Below are 22,285 nucleotides of genomic sequence, written 5' to 3'. Positions count from 1 at the left end.
CTATAACCTTATTTCTTAAAGTATTTCTGTGTCACCTAAAATAGAGAACATGCAAAATTTATCAGCACTCATTGGCTGAAAGGCAAGGGGGAAAACTATTTTTACTTTACATTTATTGACTAATCAAAACAACTTGGAACATCACAATAACAACAACAATAAATACTTTAACTTCCCAATGGATTGTTTCTAGCAATTGGCCCCAGAGAGGATTGTGCTACTTGGGAAGAACTTTCTAACCAAGCTGAGGATTATAAGTATCAATTGTTGCCACCTAAAAGAAATGCAGCTATGCAAACAACTTGGGAAAAGCAGAGAGAATCTTCAGCTGTTTCAGCAGGAAATACCTTGTGGCAATCACTAAGAGGCCAGAATTAATACAATTAATACAATTTGCTTCTGTACCATGGCACAAAGCCCTTTCTGCCTTAGAGACATCAACATTTGACTGCTACCAAAACAAATAGTGTCCAGTTTCCAAATGAGTGGGCAGCTCACTACAGTTATTGCCACAAACACAATCCACAAATGGAAAACACTTGTTTGATCAGTAACTTTCACTGCCAAAGCAAAAACTGCAGAATTCCAGGAAATACCCTGGACAATCATAGCAAGCCAAAATATACAGTTTTGTAGTTTTACCAGTGCATATTCTCGCAATTTCTGGATTAAATCTTTATATATGTAAATGTTTTAGAGACTTAATATAAAGCCCATAAAAGCAAAAGGGCAATAAACCTTGTATATAGTAAATCAAGACACTCCTTTGGAAAAAAAAGAGAAAAAACAAACCTTGCAATTAAATTTTTATTTCAAAATAATATTTATGATGTCATTAAAGGTAGATTTCTATGAAAATTAAGGGATGTAATTTTTCTCAACAGCTGTTGGAAAAGGTACATTCTGGTTAAGCAGAGCACTAGCATCCAGTGCCATACCCTTGATTTTAAAGGGATTGCCATGAATTAATTTCATTCCATCTGTAAGCTAAAAATCAGATCAGAGGTCTAATGCTGATGTAGGCTTCACATCTGTTTAATCATTTTGGGATACAACAGCTTGCCGAAGTTCAGGTTTTACATTTGCTTAATATTTAAGAAATAATGTTATACTATGGGTTTGAGAATTTCAGTAGGCTCTCAAAAAACAAAAAAGAAATTCAGAAACCTTGTCTATACTTTGAGCATACACATTTTTCAGCTTTTGCTTCGCCACTTTTATTAATTAATTATTATAATTCATTAAATTTCTATCCTGCCCTTCCTCCCAGAAGGAGCCCAGGATGGCAAACAAGGAACAAAACACTAAAAACATCTTAAAAGATCTTAAAAACAAAACATCTTAAAAACATATATTTTAAAAAATCTTTAAAAATAATTCCAACACAGACACAGGCTGGGATAAGGTCTCTAGTTAAAAGGATGGTTGAAAGAGGAAGGTCTTCAGTAGGCGCCAAAAAGATAACAGAGATGGCACACTTTTTAAACTTTATTTTTAGAGTTTTTTTTTTTAAAAAGTCATGCTCAAACTGTGTGAATATTATGTACTAACACTGCAACTGGAAAATATTATTTCCTGTTCATGTCTAGAATGAAACTGGTCACCACTCCTTTAACATGAGTTGCCATTCTAGGTATACTTAACAGGAAGTAAGTCCCAGCAAACTCAGTCAGAACTTATAGCTTTCAGTAGGCCACAGAACAGCAGCTATATTAACAGAAATCAAGAATCAAACTATTTAGAAAAAAATGCTATACAGAATAATTTTTAAATGCCTAGGATTGGGGAAAACTTGGTTTGTTTTTAGATGATGCATGTATGTCATAGTAGCAGGCATATTTGAAGAGTGTTCCCTCCTATGTGTGAGAAAAAAGAGAATGCCTGTTCTCTGATGACCAAAATCTAGTTTTCAATATACTTGTACTGAAAAGACTTATCATTTTAAAATGAATTATTTCCTATTAACTTTGTTGTTATATGCCTTCAAGTCGATTACGACTTATGGTGATCCTATGAATCAGTGACCTCCAAGAGCATCTGTCATGAACCACCCTGTTCAGATCTTGTAAGTTCAGGTCTGTGGCTTCCTTTATGGAATCAATCCATCTCTTGTTTGGCCTTCTTCTTTTTCTACTGTTTTTCTCAGCATTATTGTTTTTTCTAGTGAATCAGGTCTTCTCATGATGTGTCCAAAGTAATTTTAGCTTCTAGTGACAGTTCTGGTTTAATTTGTTCTAACACCCAATTATTGGTCTTTTTTGCAGTCCATGGTATGCGCAAAGCTCTCCTCCAGCACCACATTTCAAATGAGTTGATTTTTCTCTTATCCGCCTTTTTCACTGTCCAACTTTCACATCCATACATAGAGATCGGGAATACCATGGTCAGCACTTTTTAGTCATCTAAAAACCTTTTAATCTAACCAGTTAATTGACTTCCAGTGCAATCCTACACTTATTCAGAAGTAACTCCCATTATGTTCCAAGTGGCTTATTGCCTAGTAAGTGTGGTTAGGATTCCAGCATTGGGCTGCAATCCTATACACACTTAGACCTCTGAGTAAATCTTATTGAACTCAATGGAGCTTACTTCTGGGCAGACATGCATAGGATTACTCCATTATAAACCAATCCTATGCATGTCTATTCGGAAGCAAATCTAATTCTGTTAAATAGTGCTTTTAACACCTACAAAACAAAAGCACTTCAGAAGTCTAAAATGTCATGGAAATGCTTACCCTCCTTTTTTAGAGTAGAAAAACTGGTTAATTTACACTGGGCAGCAAGCAAGCAAGTGTAAAGCACTCTCTAAACCAGTGGTTCCCAAATGGACCACTTCAACATTGGGGGTCTTGGTGGACCATTTAATGATTTTTCTGTCTGTTTTAGCAACTATAATGCGCTGTGCAAGTTGCTATATGACTTTTAATTATATTTTTATTGCTCCTTTTATTTCTTATATTGTATTTTATTGTATTACAATTTGTATTCCTTGGAATTAAAATTGTAATACAAATAAAATACAATATAAGAAATAAAAGGAGAAAAAAAATTAAAAATCAATAGGAATATTTAATATGGACATGCTGCAGACCACCTGAATGAAGCTTGTGGACCACTGGTGGTCTACAGGCCACACAGCTTGGGATCTTCTGCTCTAAACAGTTCCAATGAAACCATTTTGGATTAACCATCGTATAACATTCCTTACCCAGTATTTCGAGTAACGTGCATGTAAAAGAGAAACAGAATCCAGTCATTTCTTCTGAAGAACACATTATTTTATGCTGATTTTTATTTTTTTTTGCTACAACTGTAGCAGTCTTGGTTCTCTCTTCCCTTTTGTAAGGTTATGTGAATTTAACAAGTTTGCTGCAGCAGGACATTCCACAACTATTTTTTCCGCAGGGCTCCTGTCAGGCTTAAATCCTTTAAGTCCTTTCCTAGGAGGATCTCTTTTTGTAATTTTTGCACTACGTGGCCTGATAACCCTGACCCCCTATCCTGGATCTCTTATGCCTACTACAGCAGAGTGAGTCTTTCTACCTTAAATTCTCAAGGAGCACTGTGGATGGTAATTCACTTGAGTAATTGGCTCAAGAGATGAAAATCTTGTATCTGCCTCTTTTAGCCACTAATCTATCCAGCTGACTGCAAGCCTAATTGGCAGCTTGTTTAGTAATTTGGCTCCTAAAGTGTTGTATTGATATTGGATGAACAGCCAATGGAAAACAGGGAGATACATGCTGCTTCGCTTTCTAACCTAGTGCACCTTTCCCCCTCTTCTCTGAAGGCATTTAATATTCAGAGTATTCCTTTCAGTTCTCTATTTGTGGCTGCTAAATCTGCTGGCAAAATGTTAAGGTCTAAAACTGTAGGCTTTGATCTTGATACAAGGAAGCTGACACAAATTAAAGTATTTTTGGTATATAGTTCCTCTTTCCTATATGTATCAATGCCTGAACACCTGTATGCACCTATATATTCATGCCATTGATTATTGTTATTGCTATTGGAATATTTCTATATGCTTCTGCATTGCTATACAGTTACTATAAATATTATTCTATCGTATTCATATTTATAATTGTATCTTTAAAATATATATAAGAAACGCTCTTAGTACTGAAAATATCAGTAATACAGTGTTTGAGATAAAGCCAGGAATATTTGTAACTTTCTCCGTTTTGTTTACAAAACAAAGCACAGTGTCTGTTATTGCTTGTATATACCATGGAACCTGCTAGTTACCCAAGGCCACCGATGACAGAGTGGCCTATATTATGATAACATGCAGGAGATTTGTGGGTGTGAATGAATTTCTCTTGCTAGGGCTTATGGCTGAAACTGGAGGAGCTGAAGTTATTAAGGTGACAACAACTAGAGGGTGTCTGGAATACATCAACCATAAACAAATGTTATAATACTAATGTAAGTCTGAGTATCCTAACAGAGATCCCGTGACCAGTGCCCTTCATAGGCACCAAGCTGGTATGAGAAAGAGATGCAGTCCTGAAAACATGGATATGCCAAGAGACTGACATCACTACAAGTACCTACTTCATCATCTACTTTCTCAAAAAGTCAAAAGTCAACTTTTATTTATACCGTCTCTGTGGATTTCACTCTTTATCCAACACCGAGATTCCTATGCTGTCATCAATAGGACTATCCCCTCATCAATACAGTTGTTTGGGAAATAAGGCAGGGGGCTGAAACAAAATGATGATGTTAAATCTTTTAGTTAATTCCTGATGAACCAAGCTCCCAAGTAAGGATGATAGAACATAACATTTCTTTTGGAAAAAAATAGTGCTCTGGTCCCATCCTGTCTCATCGGCCAGTTCAGGGCAAAATGATATTTACCTCAAGCTTACAGTCTTAGTCCTCTGAAAATGCATACCTCTTGATTCATTACCAAGAAGCGAGCTAGGTCTCTGTGCCAGCATTTACAGCTACTATACACATTATAGAAATCAAATGGAAAGAGGTCAGAAAGACCTTCTACTTCATGCACAAGTAAAATGAAAGATCCAAACTTCAGATTCCCACTTGCACATTATTCTAATGAAGTAGTTTAGAATAGGGTATATTCACATTTGGGGCACTGCAAAAGCTCTGTTCCATTTTTTATGTAAAGCAAGTTTGCCAGTCTTTGTCTTCCAATGCAAAGCCAACGGACAACACCTAAACAGCACCTTTAGGCACAAGCAACCCATCCCTCGGGATATGACCACAATTCGGTGGTAAAACACATGTTCTGTATGCAGAAAATCCCAGCTCTATCCCTTGGCATCTCCAATTAAAGGAATATCAGATAGTAAAGCTGGGAACAACCTCTGCTTCAAATATTGGCGATGCAGACAATGCTGGGCTACATAAACCAATGGCACAACACCTTCATGCATTCAACAAGATTTCTCTCTTTTTTACTTTAGCTTCTCAATCCATACTACAGAGTATTTCTGATTTTCTCTCAAGAGTAGCCTTTTGACAAGTACAGGAACCTAATTTTGGGAAGAGGAGATTTACAAGGCTGGTACTGCATGTTCATAATACAGCACTATGTAGTGGGGCTTTTGGTATCTGAGCTTGCTCAGGATACTCTACATTGTGGTTACGATATTCTTTACTGCAGCTGGTACAGCACAGTGAGGAGGACAGCCTGGCTGGGAGTCCAGAGTCTGTGAGTTCAAATCCCCCTTGTGTCTCCTGGGTGTCAAGGGCCAGCTAAAGATCACCCCCACAGTGAGTGGCTCAGGAGCTACGTGCCCTGCCACCTGTGCAGCCGCGGGCAAGTTGCATAGTCCCAAGGAGCCCAGTTGCCCCCCAGCTGGCAGTTGCGGACAAGGAAGGGGCAGGGTTGTGGAGCTGTGGCAAGCTGAGCAGGCCCTAGCCAGCTGGGGTGGACTAGCCTCAGAGGGAGGCAATGGTAAACCGCATCTGAATACCGCTTACCATGAAAACCCTATTCATAGTGTCGCCATAAGTTGGGATCGACTTGAGGGCAATCCGTATTTTTTACTAGCCCTTCTCTTTAATTAGACTGCTCATACAGTGTCAACAGAATCTTTTGCTTAACACAGACAATGTGGACGCTTGTTCTAAAGATGACAGATAGGTAGCAAACAGAACTGGAAGCAACCTCTCATGCTCAATGCATTGGAAATTTACCCCAGCTTAACCCAAATCTCTCTCTCTCTCCCCCCCCCAAACAGATCAGAAGGCTGACCTTCACCACAAGCCAGGCCTGGGTAACCTCTGCTGGAATAGTATAATCACAGTAGTATCAAATCATCTTTTTGGCAATGCACATATTCAACTCTGATTTTTAATCACCACCACATTAGACGTCAGCAAAATAGTTTTGCTGGCAATTTTTAAACGGAATGAAAACATTTAGCCTTTTGATTACCTTGTTAAAGAGAGTCATGATGACCTTATAGCAGTACTTGATATTACATACCACAATTGAGAATCTGTCAGATTTTTCATTAAAACACATTCTTACAAAAAAACAGAGTTGATAACTCAAGTCATTCCAAAGTGCATCAGCCTGAAACGTGACATATAGACTTACCAACCCAGACCAAATATTAAAGCATTTATTTTTCAACAAAGATTATTTACTAACTTTGGCCTACTGTTGTAGCATTTCACACGGGAAATATTAGAGCAAGCCTCTGCCATTTTATTGTGTGTTCTAAGGTAGTTTTATGCATGTACCTGTATGAAGATTGCCACAATATTTGTGTATAATATCATGATTCTCCTCTAGAAAGAATTTGTTTTACATCTTCCTTGTGTGCAGATTAGTAGTGTGGAAGGAGAAGGAGATCAGAATCAAATTGTTGGTTTAAATGCAGATTATGAGAGGCTTGATATTAATTAAACAAGGAACATGTTTGGTGAGTTACCTCCAGACATAAAAACATGGGCTTTATATAAACTGCATATATAAATCTGCACTTCATACATAGATTTATATCTGTTATATGGCTGTGGGTTCTTCTGCTGTGATTGGCAGTGCTCTACATTTCTGACATCCTCATAGATTTTTCTAAAGTGATTGGGTAGGTTGTAACCCTGAGGGCAGGATCTGCTTGGGTGTTTTTTAATTGATCTCTAAGCCACTCTGGGAGTCTTTTTGGCTGAAGAGTAGAATAAAAATGCTTTAAATAAATAACATTAAATTTACCAGCATGTACAAAACATTTGCATGGTACAGAATGTTTTTATGTAGCTTTATGCCATTTAAAAATACTAAATTAAGGATAACTTCCAGTGTTATCTGGCTTAGTGCGCAACAGATTCCCACTTGTACAATGGGGCACCCCCTTCCTCTCCTGGAGCCACTTGTTTATCCTCAAAATCTACTCAAGGCTCCTCCAACCCTCTGGAGCAGTTCTGGGGTATGTGGGGGGGCTGAGGACAGAGGAAGGAAGAAATCCTGTTGTGTAAGTAGAAATCCACTTGCACAATGCTGGATGTCACCCTAATATAACAATATAGAGTAGGGTGTATGGAAAGCCAGGTGTGTGGAGGAGGGAGAAAATGGCTAAACTGTGAATGACTTGGATAACTGTGAAGAATAAATGCTCTAAGCCCAGGGGTTCTCAAAGTGGGATCCACATACCACCAGTGGTCTGTGAGCTTCATTCATGCGGTCCATGGCATGTGTGTAAAGAACACCTACAATCTGAATTCTATGGAAAGCAAATTGTAATACAACATAAGAAATAAAAGAATCAATAAAAATGCAATTAAAAACCATACAGCATCTAGCACACTGCATCACAATAGGCAGAGCTTGGAAAAGTTACTTTTCTGAACTACAACTCCCATCAGCCCTAGGCAACATGGCCACTGGATTAGGCTGATGGGAGCTGTAGTTCAAAAAAGTAACTTTTCCAAGCTCTGACAATAGGCAGAAAAATCATTAAGCTAAGACCCATGGCAATTTTCAAGTGTGACATGGGGAAAAAATTGGGAACCACCGCTCTAAACCTTTTGGGGTTGTTCTTCTGATGGACACAAAAGCAAAGCAAACCGGGAGACGGACACAACTGGTTTGAGCTCTAGGGAAGCACAGAAGATATAGTCAGTTACAAAAATCAAATTACAAGCCCTACACCAAGGGAGAACCTTCAGGGTGAATTTGCAGTCTCAGAAAGACGAAACACAGAATTACCTGAGGGTACCTTAGTTTAGTTCTCCAACACACATTTAAACTCCTATCTGTAGCTGGATTGATGGTGTGTGTTTATACTCTATGTAAACCCAGTTAAGTGCAGCAGGAGTGCCCCTTGCCTGTCATACTGCAACTGTTAATAAGGTCAGGAAAAAAGGAATCTTCTGAATATTGAAACTGGATTGTTTGGAGTCCTGCTTTCCTAGTCACATTCCAGAGAATCAGGAATCAACAATGAAAACACAACACTTGTTTTGTTTTGTAAGTATGGGCATGCATGGACATACACACACACTCAAGGGCACTCTGTTTTTGCAATAAAGCCTATTAAGCACTCATACTGAGTAGTATTACTGTTCAGGTGGTTAGCAAGCCAACAATGGTGTTCAGAATGACATGCTCCCATATCAGATACTACATTGCTTCACTAGTCATCAATTCCTATAGATATTTATTTTTTGAAATAAATCCATGGCTGCCCTAAGAGGAACAACACATTCCAACCATTTGTCATTTTTAAAAGGCTGTATGTAAACTGTAGGCAATGTATGAGGAGAACCATCTTTTGTTTCAGTGGTAGCCTTACTGACCTCTTGCCACTGTTTATAAAAGGAGCTTTAACATAGACTATAAAGTCAAACACTTCCTCTTCCAAGGAAAAAGAAATTCAGATTAGGACCCTATTACTTCAGCTGTTGACTAGAATTATCTGATAGAATTTCACCTTATTTTCTTCACTGCTTTAGTTCACCTTTACGTATGACATTTTTCAAACTATAAAACGCTCTCCACTGCTAAAAGTTTCTTGCTTCAACAGTTTCTCATTGCTGTAAGAGTAAATCTACATTCTTTGTTACTAATACACATGGAGCTATTGGTATGTGACTTTGTCTCAAGGCTGAGAACAGGCTATAAATTTAGAAATCAATAGCTAACTCTATCAATATTCATTTTACTTTTTCAATACAAAATACAAAGGTGAAAGAGCAGTAAATAAGGCAGAGCGCTGAAATAAATTGGGTGTTCTTGTCACAATTAATAAATGTTTAACCAATAACACTTCTAGCTACAGTAGTCTACAGCCTTGTAATGTATCTGAAAGTACATAGTGGCACAGGTGCTGAACAGGATTCACAAATATACAAACACCTCCATCCCAACTGTTTGTTAGCTCCACCATGCTATCTATCCCCAAACATGCATAACCAAGGCCGTTCAACATACTGCATACAAAGATAGGGAAAACCATTTGTCAACAATGGACATTTATGAATGTGGCAATGGAAATCTTTTCATTCACTTGCTAGGCTCATAAGTCTATTATTACGAAGAAGACCTTTCTGCATGATCTGAGCCTTTGGGATAACGTTGAAAAAAAGCTAAATAATGGAACAAATAAGACAGAAGAATTACATTAAACACCACTGTGATGTATACAATACATCCAGTTCGGGAATTTAAGCCCTTTAAGTCAAACTGGGTGTGGGATTGCATATGTACCTCACAACAGTACCATAATACAGTTTATTTCATGGATTTTTTTTTTAAAAAAAACTCTTAGTAGAATGTAGAAATTCCAGTATAACTTTGTAAAATAACAAAAAAAACCTAAACAATTTGATTATATTTCATAAGGTAATTTCTTATTTTTTTTGAAAAGCAAAAGGGCCTAGTCCTATTAGGCATGGCTCTATCAGTTCTCATGGCATGTAAATTCAAGGTTTAATCTTTTTTCCTCTGCCTTGTGGTACAGGTAATTTTACACCCTGGATTTACAAGGGGCAGCCATGTGGATTAGTTGAGTGGTGAAGTACACAATTAAGATTTCTCTTCTATACTTGCCACTACCATCCCATGCATTACAACTACTTTTACATTCCCAATATATTAGAGCAAAAAACAGAAACAAGTTTGCCAACCCAGATAAAAAAAGATACATGCACTTTCTCGTTTTAAAATCACTAAAATCACAACACCATCATCATAACTACAGAAATCAAATGGAGTTTGTTTGTGCTGCCTTGATGTTAACATTTAACTTGAAAATAAGCACCATTCTGTTGTACAAAAGTCCAGCCAGGATATAAAATGATTATGAAAACAAGAAAGGATGCTGCAGTGATAGGTATCAGTCCATTGTACCCAACAAGGTGTTTGCTGCTATCTCCATCATGTGATGCTCTGTGGGTGGTCATCTGGGGGCCCCTGGGTTGTGGGCTCTGGAATCAGCTCTCAATCCTCAAATATAGAGGAAGGTTTTCCTAAAGCACATGCAGAGTGCATTTTTTTCACACAAATTCAGCACTATATCATAATCATCTAGGTTTCTTACTCTCCCTTCACCATGAGGCTGGGTTACAAAGGGCAGGGTAAAGAGGTGCATCTTCAGCTAGATCAACTTCTGTGGGGAGGGAATTCCACTTATTAGTGGTTAAGGTGTTGGACTATGACCTGGGAGACCAGGGTTCGAATCCTCACATAGCCATGAAGCTCACTGGGTGACCTTAGGCCAGTCACTGCCTCTCAGCCTCATGAAAACCCTATTCATAGGATCTCTGTAAGTTGGAATCAACTTGAAGGCAGTACATTTACATTATGGCTATTGTTTCTAGGTTGACCTGAGCCACAGCATCTCATGGACCTGGGTACTTTTTACTGCCATCTCCTTAACAATGCATCATCCATTCAGCAACTGCCTTCTACCCCCACTCAGCACAAAGGAGCCAAACGAGATCACTTGTACTGTGATACTCAGGACAGCAAGGACCTTGACTTTCCCACACCTTGGGTGCAGACATTTACAGGCCTTTAGGCCCACCCAACCCACAGAATTTGGTGCAATCATCTCCTACTTCTGCCACCATTTGGAGGATGGATTTCTTTGGCAGGAGGCAACGCTGGATGGCTATTTCTTACACTGCAAGCATATTATGCTGAGGCAGTTGCACTAGTGCTGCCAACTGTCCTACCACCATATGACAGGATAAGGGGGGGTAAGGCTAAAAAATAATGGGTTGCTTGAGCTCATCTAGTGAGTTCATGGGTGAGCTGAACTTTGAATGAGGGCATCCAAGACTCACAGTTTATCCTCTTAACTGCTTTGCTAACCCCTAAAGTGTGGAGCCTCCTCTGTAGTTACTGAGTGGCACTTTTCTCTGTTTTCACTCCATAAGTTGGCCAACAGAGCAGTAGCACTATTAGCAATCTCAAAATCCATTCTCAATCTCTTACTTTTTTATTTTTATAAAAACCACAAGTCACTAAAACCACGAGTCACTTAAATGTGTAGACAACAGAGAACGTTTTATGTTGCCACCAGTAAGTTAGGCATGTGTGTCAGCTTTTACAAACAATAAAATACTGAATAGGCTGGAGGCCTGGGATGAAAATGTACACTAAAGTTAATTTTATGATGCCTTTATACGTACATACACTTTACAAAATGACTTCCTTCTGTCACTTGCAGGTTCTGAAGCTACAATCACCTTGTAGAAATAATTATATTATCCTCTCCTCAGCCATTAAGCATTTTTCTTCTCACTACACATATGTTCAGAATCTTAGGACTTGACCTAGACACTCTCTTTTTCCATTTTACTGCCACTAAGGTGCTTTAACAATTTTTTTGAGACTGTTCTCTTGGTCTGTTGCTGTCACTGATGACTGAAGGATTCTGAAAATCAAAGTCATTTTTCTGAAATGCTAAAGTTAGATAACTCCAGGGAATAGCACTACCAGATCAGAATGTAAGTACTATATGTGCATATATAAAGTGCATATACACATGTTCTTGGGCTGTAATCCCATGCATGTTTACACAGAACTAAGTCCCACTGAAGCTAGTGGCACCTGCTCCCTAGTAAGCAGGTTTAGGATTGCAGTCTCAAAGCACTGCTTTGTCAATCATAAAACCATTTAAAATGTACTGCAAACCATTCTGAGCCTAGTTATATGCAGGTGAACCCCAATGGATTATCCCCCTCTCTTTCTTTCTCCATGTTATTTTACCAACTTACATATTTGGATATGTCATCACTTGCTTACCAGTAGGTCCTGGCAGTGGTGCAGCTTTTCTCCTTCGTTTGATATCACCCATACATAAGGATCCCAAATGGACACTTGTCTGTCTGTAAGCAATTACCAAAGAGATGTATTAACAAGAAATAAGGAAAATAATAACTATACAGAATAATTTCTGTAACAAAATCTGCATCTAGTCAAAACAATCTCAGTAAACATGGAGTTACAGATTGGAATCCTTCTGATGCCATTTTCTCTATTTCCATTGTTTAGACTTTGAGTGATGTTACTTACACAGCCAAAAGGGCATCATCCATGCACAAGACAGAGGCACTAAAAGACTTTGCAAAACCCAAGGTTTGCAAAAATACAGAGAGAAAATAAAAAAAAAATGAAAAGGGGGGAATCTAAGTAGAGGGAACCCACAAACGAAGCCCAGAGAGGAATAGGTATGCTCACTTGATACAGAATACAGACTATTGGCATTTTTTCATTTATATTTTTAGAAAACTGGGTGGGAGGGGGAATGGAATGCAGCGGTTGGAATCCTGATCAGCAACACTCCACACTGCAAATTTTTGTTGCAGGTTCCATTTGTTGAAACCTAATTATGTTTATTGACAAGCAGTCAGGATTTAGAAACAATATAAATCACTAGCAGAATAAATAATTTCTAAAGTTGACTGGGTAGGTTCAGGGAGTGATTAATGCTTCACTGGAGGTGGCGGTAGTACTCTCTGTCTTGAAAGAGGCGGTGGTGTATCTCCTCCTTAAGAGGACCTCCCTGGACCCAGAAGATTTAAACAACTGTTGCCCAGTGAAAAATATCCCTTCTGGGCAAGGTGTTCAAGAAGGTGGTGGTGGTCCAGCTTCAGTCATGCTTGGAGGAAACCGATTACTTGGATCCATTTTGGTCTGGCTTCTGGCCTAGCCATGGCACTGAAACTGCCTTGGTCACCCTGGTTGATGACATCTGACAGGAGAGAGATAGTGGGAGCATGACCCTGCTCATTTTCCTTGATCTCACGGTGGGTTTTGATACAGTTGACCACAGTATCATTTTGGAGAGTCTCAGGATGGTGGGGACTGGGTGCACTGTACTTGAGTGGTTCATTCAAACCTCCAGAACTGCTTCCAAAAAGTTATGAGAGGTTACTCTTTGGCACCATGGCAACTATCCTGCGGTGTTCTGCAGGGTTCCATCTTGTCCCCTATGCTATTTAATATCTATATGAAGCTGCTGGCAGCTGTCATAAAGAGATTTGGAGTGAAGTGTCATCAATATGCAGATGACACCCAACTCCCCCTGTTCCATCTGAATTGGAAGAGGCAGCTGAGGTGCTAGACTGGTGCTCGGAGGCAGTGATGGGCTGGATGTGGGCCAATAAACCAAGGCTATATCCTGAAAAGATAGAGATGCTATGTGTCCAGGAGGTGGGGAGATAGCCTGTTCTGAATAGGGTTGCATTCCTCTTGAAGGAGCAGGTCTACAGCTCAGGTGTTGAGATCAACAGTGGGGGGCCCTTTTGGTAGCTCCACCACCCTCAGAAGCTCAGGGGGTAGCAGTGGCTCAGGAAAGGGTATTTTCTATGATGACCCCTAAGTTGTGGAACTCCCTCCCGATGGAGGTGCATCTGGCAACTTCACTGTACGGTTTTAGGGAAATACTGAAGACACACCTCTTTACCCTGGCCTTTGACACCTGAGACATATATTTTTAGGACCCACCCTATTTTGTGATTTTAGATTGTTTTTCATTGTTTTTAATGCTGTATTTTAAAATTGCTGTAACCTGCCTTAGGACCTTTGGGTAAATGGCGGGTAATAAATGATAGTATTAACAACAACAACAGAAATGTTTGTAAGTTTTCAAAAACTGGCAATCTTACATAAAATGAACACTGTACTACTAAAAAAGCAATAGGTAAAATACTTACCTTAGATTATCACAATATTATTGATGATTTAATAAGTGTCTACAGTGACCTGCTGTTGCAATAACTTTATTTCTGCAAAAATACATCAGGTGTTGTTGCTGCTATTATTATTATTATTATTATTATTATTATTATTATTATTATTATTATTATTATTAACAACAACAACAACAACAATATCCTGCCCTTCCTCCCAAGGCTCTTTTCTCTTATGTTACCAAGCAGCTCTTCATAGGTGATAAATCTTAGGGCTGTGCACATATATTGGAGAGTGCTCCTGTGCTCAGGTCCTGCTTGTGGGCTTTCCATAGGTATCTAGTTGGCCACTATGAGAACAGGATGCCTGACTAGATGGGCCCTTGGCCTGATCCAGCAGGCTCTTTATAGTGTTGGACTAGGACAGTGTTTCTCAACCGGTGTGGTTCCAGATGTTGTTGGACCACAACTCCCATCAGCCTCAGCCAGCATTGCTAATGGTCAGGAAAGATGGGAATTGTGGTCCAACAACATCTGGAGGCAAACCGGTTGAGAAACACTGGACTAGGACCTGCAAGACCAGAGTTCAAATCCCCACTCAGCCATGAAGCTTGCTAGGTGACCCTGGGCCAGTCACAGTCTCTCAGCTTAACCTACTTCACAGGATTGTTGTGAGAATAAAATGGAGAGGGAGGAGAAACATATATACCACCTTGCGCTCCTGGGAGGAAAGGGGGGATATAAATGTAAACATAAATAAACTTCCTTATGTATTGAAAGGAGGCAAATGTTAATTCTCTAGAAACATACACAGATGTTCTCCCATCCTCCCCGTGGCTCCAATCCAGAGGTAGGGCATCAGGCTGACCTGCCCTGGCTTGACTCGGGGACCACCCACCCTGGTTGTGAGCTGAATCAGTTTGGGAGGCAGGGCAGGGCAGGGCTCATGTTTAATTATAAAAAAGAACCCTAATTAAAATATGGTGGAATCAATTTCTCCTTTGCAATGCTGTTTTGCTCACAAAACAGCCCTTGCACTCCTGGAGGATCCCTGCCTCTGCTCATCAGACAGGAAGGGGAGTTTTGGCTGCCTCTTCTTCCAGTCTGATGTCCTGCCCCATGACAGCCATGTGTTGCTCTGGGTCATCAAATCTGATCTGTAGTGATCCGTGGGTGTCTGAACCCAACTCAGTTGAGGCCTGAAAACATCCAAATGGGCCTGATTTGGCTTGGACCTCAGTTGAATCCAGTGCACAGTCCTAACAAACCTGTGGCAAACAAAGCCTTCTTAATTTTTTTAAATTTTAAAATCAAACAAGCAAGGAAAAGGATTTTGCTTCACTCACAAGTTGTTAATAACAACTTATCACATCTTCTAATAAAGAATTCCATTCTAATGTTGCATCACGTGAATTACTTGTATTTGCCTGTCCTGAAAATACTTGAAAATGATTGAGAGTTCTAGAATTGAAAGAAAAATAATTCACAATCCTGTTTCCAAATTGTTCATAACTTTACAAACCTCTGGTGAGTGACATCCTTCTGAGAGTTTTTGACTCCTCTTCTTACCTTGGCACCCCCCAGAGATCATGGATACACCTTGATTAGAGGGGAGCCTAATTACTTCAGCTTTACCAGTGGGACTAAATCCTCTCTAACATACACTGTAACAAGGAAGTCCTGCCATGTACTGGATTATTGGGTGGTAGGGAAGCTAAACAACTATTCTTCAGTCCAGAGATCTGTTTTGGATACAGAGTATAATTCTGTAGGGTTACAGTATTCTCAGTTATTTTGATTTTGATGAAAGGACAAAGACATTAACTTGCAGTGAGATAAGACTATTAGAATCCCCCCAGATCAGAACAACCAAAAAATTAGAAGGGTTTGGTTTTTTAAAGAAGCAACAACAACAAAAATACAGCTGTAGCTAAAGAAAAATTTAAAAATCCAAAATTAATAGTTGCCCAAGACAGCATTGGATAGGTAGTTCATACTTTACTTAACAGACAGCAAGAAGTTCCTAAGTTTGGTTTCTTATATCCTTTCTGAATCTTTGGCAGAAGATGCAGTATGGAAACATGGGAACCTTACATTTTGCTAAGCACAAGCTGAAAATAATTTACAACAACTTTGCCTGTATCATGCCTTCTGTTTTCAGTGTGCCTGGAGAGAGTACCATTGCTTGCGTAACCACATGCAAGAGGAAGATATCGGCGAACTCAGAGGAAACTTGAAGTCTGCAGAAATTCGTAACATTTGAAAGGCCCTTCCCAAGTCAAGCAAAAAAGGCATCTGAAGTGTATACATGCGTATGGCACATGCATGAATTTCAGTCCCATGGTGGTTACCAACTTGCTCTGATCTGGGCTCATGCAAGGGGGGCATGCATATGCTCATTTTCCATCAAACATAGGCTGAGGAGGAAGGGAGACATAGGCACAGCAGAGGGAAGTGAAGGCAATGACTTTGCTGTTTACAATTGAAGAAGGTGGATCCACCCCCCCCCCCGTGCACTCCACAACACATTCAAGAAAGGAGGCGCCACCATGAGTGGACCACAGTGTTTTCTCAGGAAATAAACTAGCTATTCATTACTACAATTTGTATTACATCAGTCACTGCATGAAGATGTCTAAACTGAAATGTCGATGACACCAAGCTTTAAAAGCCAGACCTTGTAGATCTGCTAATGTCACATCTTAAGTTGGTCCAAAAGTGACTGTAGACCAGTAGGTGAAGAATGTACGAAATCTAATATAACTTACACAAAGAAACATTAAGCCCCCCTCTCCTCTGTTCATAATATTATTACAGGGTCACTGACAGCAAGAAATGTCTGGGCACAGCTCATACTGTAACAGAATGCAGTGTTTGTCTGGGCAGTTATAATGAAGGGAGGCTGAGAAATGCGAAGGAGGAAAACAAGAATTCAAGCAGGATGAAAGGTAAAAATTAATAAAGTCAGCCAGTTGAACCTGAAGACCCTAGCTCCAGGAATAACAGCTAGCTGTGCTTGAGTAATTCTGCTCACATTGATTATCTGTTACACCGCATTGAGATATCTACATTATTGATCAGTTAGATTATGGAACTTGGATCCTCCTCCCTGCTTCTCCAGCGGCACATGTAACAGAGTTGCAACAAATAACACTAAGGAAGGACTACTTTGTTACTGTTGTCACCCTTTGTGCAGAAAACAGCAGTTACGTTTTAATTTAAAATCAATTAATTTCTGAAAGGCACCTGTGTTCCTTCAGCAAAAATGAATCATTTGTCTTTGCAAAGCGCATCAATTTGATCACTAGTCAAGGTGAGAGGTCTGTTTTTTGCTACTGAGGAAAAACATATTTTTTCATGATAAAAACAAACATTATTATCAAGAATTAAATAGCAACTAATATGATTTAAAATATCCCCTGTTCTCTCAAAACAAGATAATTAGATTTGGTCAAGTTCAGAGTTTTTGCATGTTAATAGCTCGTGTTAAAAAGTAGATAAATGAGAGGACTTTCCATTCTACTTTTTATGCACTGCAATTTGTGGAAAGAACAAAAGTGTCATGGACACAAGGAGACACTGTCCCTGAATCTGAAGCTCTTCCGGTTTGAAGATTTGAGAGTCCTAACTTTAGGCAAAAGGCAGAAGGGTGAGCCCACTTGCATATTCAGTTTTAGCATGCAAAGTGGCTCTGAGTTTAAGGAGTTTTATGAAGCAGACTGTTTCATTTTCAAGCAGTATTATTTTCCACAGAGCCTTTCCTCCACACTGATATGCACTGCTGAATTAATAACAAAAACAAAAGTTATGAAATATTTTATTCATGGGAAGATGTTCAAGAGCTGAGAACCACCAAAGGCGACCATTTACCATGGGGTTCTACTGATCTGAGACTATGAAGGCGGCACCGTTTATTTGAATGATTGTTCAATGGAGGTTTGGTTTATAGGTTCCACCATCACCTTTTCTCTCTGCTACCACTTCACCAGATGGGATTGGCCCCCTTCGAAGCCATTGGAACCATATCTCCTGTGATCACCTGCAGAACATCTACTTTGTATGCAGGAAGTCTCGGGTTCAATCTCTGGCATCTCCAGATAGGGCTGGGAATGCAGACAAAGAGTGGTGAACATCCAATTTGATATGTAGAAAAAAGGGGTCAAAGACCAGAATGCTGAAGTATTTTATAGAAAACTGGTTTTATTGTGAGATTTTTTTCAAAGAAGCCCAAACTGGTTTTATTGCAGAATATTTTTCAAAGAAGCCCAACGCGTTTCAGCCTGTAATCACATTGGTCGGTTAACCGTTGTAAAAGTTCATTATCCCCTGATGAAGGCCTGTGATTACAGGCTGAAACGCGTTGGGCTTCTTTGAAAAATATTATGCAATAAAACCAGTTTAGGCTTCTTTGAAAAAAATCTCGCAGGGCTGGGAATGCCCTATTGGAAACCCTTGTGATCTGCTGCCAGTCAGTTTCCAGATTACTGAGCTGGAAGGGCCAATGGTCTGACCTAGCATAAGGTAGCGTTCTAAGCAGTCACTGTTCTTGCTGCTTTAATTTTAGTTTTTTTTACTATTTTAACAATACTCTATTGTTCTTGTGTAAGCTGCTTAAAATATATAAATATATTATGGGAAAGAAGTCAAGGAAAAGTAAGTATTACTGTTTCTCCAAATTTATTTAATGCAAGTTCCTTCAGCAGGACAAGGCAAAACACAAGTGACTCTGAGCAGCCCTGCCTTGAACATTCCTTAGCATGAAGCCAGAGACTTGGAAGATTACGAATGACTAATTCCCCTGATTCTTCTCCATTTATCCATAGCTTGCTGCAAGCTATCATTTATAAATAGTGCTCTGGCAGGAAGCTAAGCATGCTGTGTGGCAGGGGTGACAGAACATGTTAAGACCACCTTGCCTGAAAACTTGGCTGTTGACGTGCTGGTGACAGGGACTCGAGCAAGTCGTGTCAAAGGGAATAATTTTAAAGGAAAGACAATGGAAACTTGTCACCTTATTGTATGCATTTACAAACAGGGCTTTCCAGAGTATTAGGCCTAGTAAAAGCTGCCCCCTGGATAAAAAGTGTTCCCAAGCAGCCCCAGACAAGCTTGGGAGACAAACAGATGTGACTATGGTCCCTGGCATTTAGCAAGAACACTCACTGTCACTAACAAAGATATAAGCCTGGACAGGGCATCAGCTGCACAATGGTGGAGCAGGCCTGCAACTGTCACAGAAGCGGCAACATTGAGGCAGGGGGAAGATAAGGGCTGGGAAAGCCAGACTAGTGTGAATTAGTTGAAATATATATTTATATTAGGCCAAACATATATTTGTTATTGACAAGCCTTCTGACATTAAATGAACAAATAACAAAAGACAGGAAAACTGTGGCCAAATTTCATTTCTCTCCCTCTCTTTGAATTACAATATTTAGCATGTCTTTCCTTGATGCAAGTAATTATAAGAACCAGAGGAATAAGAGAGTCTATTTTGAGACACTGGGGAGTGAGGGGGGGGGAGGAATTTGATAATATAAATGGAAATGTATTATTGCCATTAACAGTTATTACTGTGTCATCAGGCAATTTATAAAGCTGATTACCAATATTCAACAACCTCTATTTGATGCCTACATTGCCTTTGCTTTCTCTGTTAAAGATCTCCTTCCCTTACAATTTAATTTCACACCTTATTATGTTGCATGGCAAATTAATATTTCCTGTAACTTAACCAAACAACTGTTGCTATCATTGTACTCCAAAACACTAAGAAAATTATCTGTCAAGTGAATCAAACATAAGGGTACTGCTGTCATTTTCAGGGTCTAAGGCATATAACAGCACGCACGCACGCACGCATGCACGCACGCACGCTCTCTCTCTCTCTCTCTCTCTGTGTGTGTGTGTGTGTGCAACTGCTAGGGGCTCCCAATCAGAATTACAGCAGTGCATTAGTGTGAACTCAATCTTTCCCTGACACAGTTCTGATGAATACTGCCCCTCTGAAGTTGCTATTTCCATTGGAGGAAAAGATGCCAATGGGAGCTTCCAATTCTTCCTTATGCAAACAGCAGCTTCTGAGTGGCAATTTTCATCAGGACCATGTGGAGGAAAGGGTTAAAATCACTCCCCCCCCCATCTGCCGCAATCTTGATCTGGTGTCCCAGGAGCTGCTTTTTGCAGTTTACAAATGATACATAACATTAAATCATATGTTTAATATCTCATGTGATTTAGAGTCCTTTGGGATCAACTTCCTTCCTAAGTGAGAATGCCTGGTAGTTTAAGACTCTTTTCCCGTTTAAAATGCAGCATGATTTGCTTCAGCCTCTGCTTTTAAAGGTAAGAATCATCATGTTAGCTTTTAAATATTGCAATGTTATTGCATAGAATTTGCATTCAATATATTTATCAAGAAGCATACTACCTCTGCTTGCTCAACCTACACAGATTATTAAGCGCCAAGCTAAACATAGTGCCAGGGGAAGATTTCATGGGAGCTACTGCTTGTGCATAAGGATTCCACGCAGGTGGTACCCCTGCTTGCGTAAGTGTCTTGCTTGCAGGGAGTTCCTATGTGTTAGCAATTATTTATGCAAAAGGCTTCCCTTTTTAGACCTCTGTGCTCAACACGCAAATGTTGAGGGTGGTGCAGAGAAACAACTACACATGACTTAACACATGAATAGGGGTAATATATTTCAGTGATCCAGAAGCTTGCTTTTGTTTGCCATCAGTGTCTGATACAGTATTAACAAATACAAATAGCTCCAACATTTCATCTTGCTTTAGTACACAAAACCACTTACTTTCCAGTTTATATTTTCTCTAGTAAGTAAATACTTCTACTTCCTACTTCTACTGAATCTTTCTTCCGAAAAAGCGTGTTGAGAAAAATATTGCAATTATAGCTAAGGTTGCCGTTTATTTCTTTTACCTTTAATCTATGAAAAAGATTCTTTTTAAAAATGGAGAAAAAAACCTGTTCCCTTTATGACCTCTTAGAAGTTCCAAAGGTATGGCTTCTCTCAATACAGTCCTCTTCCTGCACTGATTGGAAAAACCACACCTGCAGAACACTGCTCTGATTTGGAACTCTTAAAGGGCATATAGACTCCCTAATATAACCTGAACTTCAGAAGAAACTATTTCTGAAGGAAGCAATGAAAATATTGTTACTCTTATCTAAAGAAAAAGTATTTCATGTCTGTGCTGTTGATTCAGAAAGGTTCCATTGTATTGCATCTTCCTAAACATGTTTAAACACCACCTTCTATTTCATTCTTTCAAGCTATTTTCACTCTGTACTTCACTTTTATGCTGCAATTAACAAGTCTTTAACCCAATTAAAACCAGAAAATTCTGTAAAAATAGTCACAGAATACTGGCACAGTATCAATGAGTTCCTGCAGATGGCTGTAGAACCCATTGGTTTATTCCTTTTGGATGCAGTTAGGTCATAGGCTTGAGAGTATCCGAGGTGGCCTCAGAAGGATAATGTAAAATGTCTAGAGTTAAGTTCTTTTTATTGTAGACATACAGAAAAGCATTTTGGTAAATGACTGATTTATTTTGTTTCATAAAGTGCTAGAATGCTACTAGTTTGGAACACAAAAAATCCCTTTAGGCATTTTAAAGGATTGCCACAAGTTGCATTTATTAAGGATGAATATACATTGAACGGAGTGGAACTTATTTCAGCACAGACATCTTTAGGGCTGCACTGTAAGTATACTAAAAGTGCAGCCACCCTACCGCCAGCTCTGCCTCAAATCTCTCTACAAAGTCAAAAATATGTATAACTGAATTTTAAATTGTACAGCAATTATGTGCCTAATTTCGTAAACTGCCTTGGGAGTTTGAACATGGAAAGGTGGGGTATATATGCATTATATAAATCAATACCTATGAGTGGATGCTCAATGTTTAATACTAATTTAAAAGGGCATGGATATTCCATGCTACTAAGCATGCATGCATAAGAATTTACACTCATATGTATCACTGAGATATTACAATGACTGAGTATGGGAGGCGCACAAAATTCCATGCCCTCTGTACATTTAGTATAGTAGGTTTGCCAAATATGTGAATAAACCCCATGTATTACAAAATTATGCCTAAATTTTGAAACACAATAATATTCAATGTAAGGTATC

General features: G+C 39.2%; 1 protein-coding gene across 1 annotated transcript in view; it reads right to left on the bottom strand.

The window, feature by feature from the left end:
• GPATCH2 (G-patch domain containing 2) overlaps positions 1–22,285 on the bottom strand; it is a 169,450-nt gene that overhangs the window by 8,448 nt on the left and 138,717 nt on the right. The window contains exon 9 of the mRNA XM_061625187.1: positions 12,235–12,317. Coding sequence (XP_061481171.1) covers positions 12,235–12,317 — 83 coding nt within the window. The remainder of the gene's footprint in view (positions 1–12,234; positions 12,318–22,285) is intronic.

Source organism: Rhineura floridana, chromosome 4, assembly GCF_030035675.1.
Source record: "Rhineura floridana isolate rRhiFlo1 chromosome 4, rRhiFlo1.hap2, whole genome shotgun sequence".
Taxonomy (NCBI): Eukaryota; Metazoa; Chordata; class Lepidosauria; order Squamata; family Rhineuridae; genus Rhineura; species Rhineura floridana.
The sequence above is the reverse complement of the archived record's forward strand: the minus strand, read 5'-3'. Positions and strand labels throughout refer to the sequence as shown.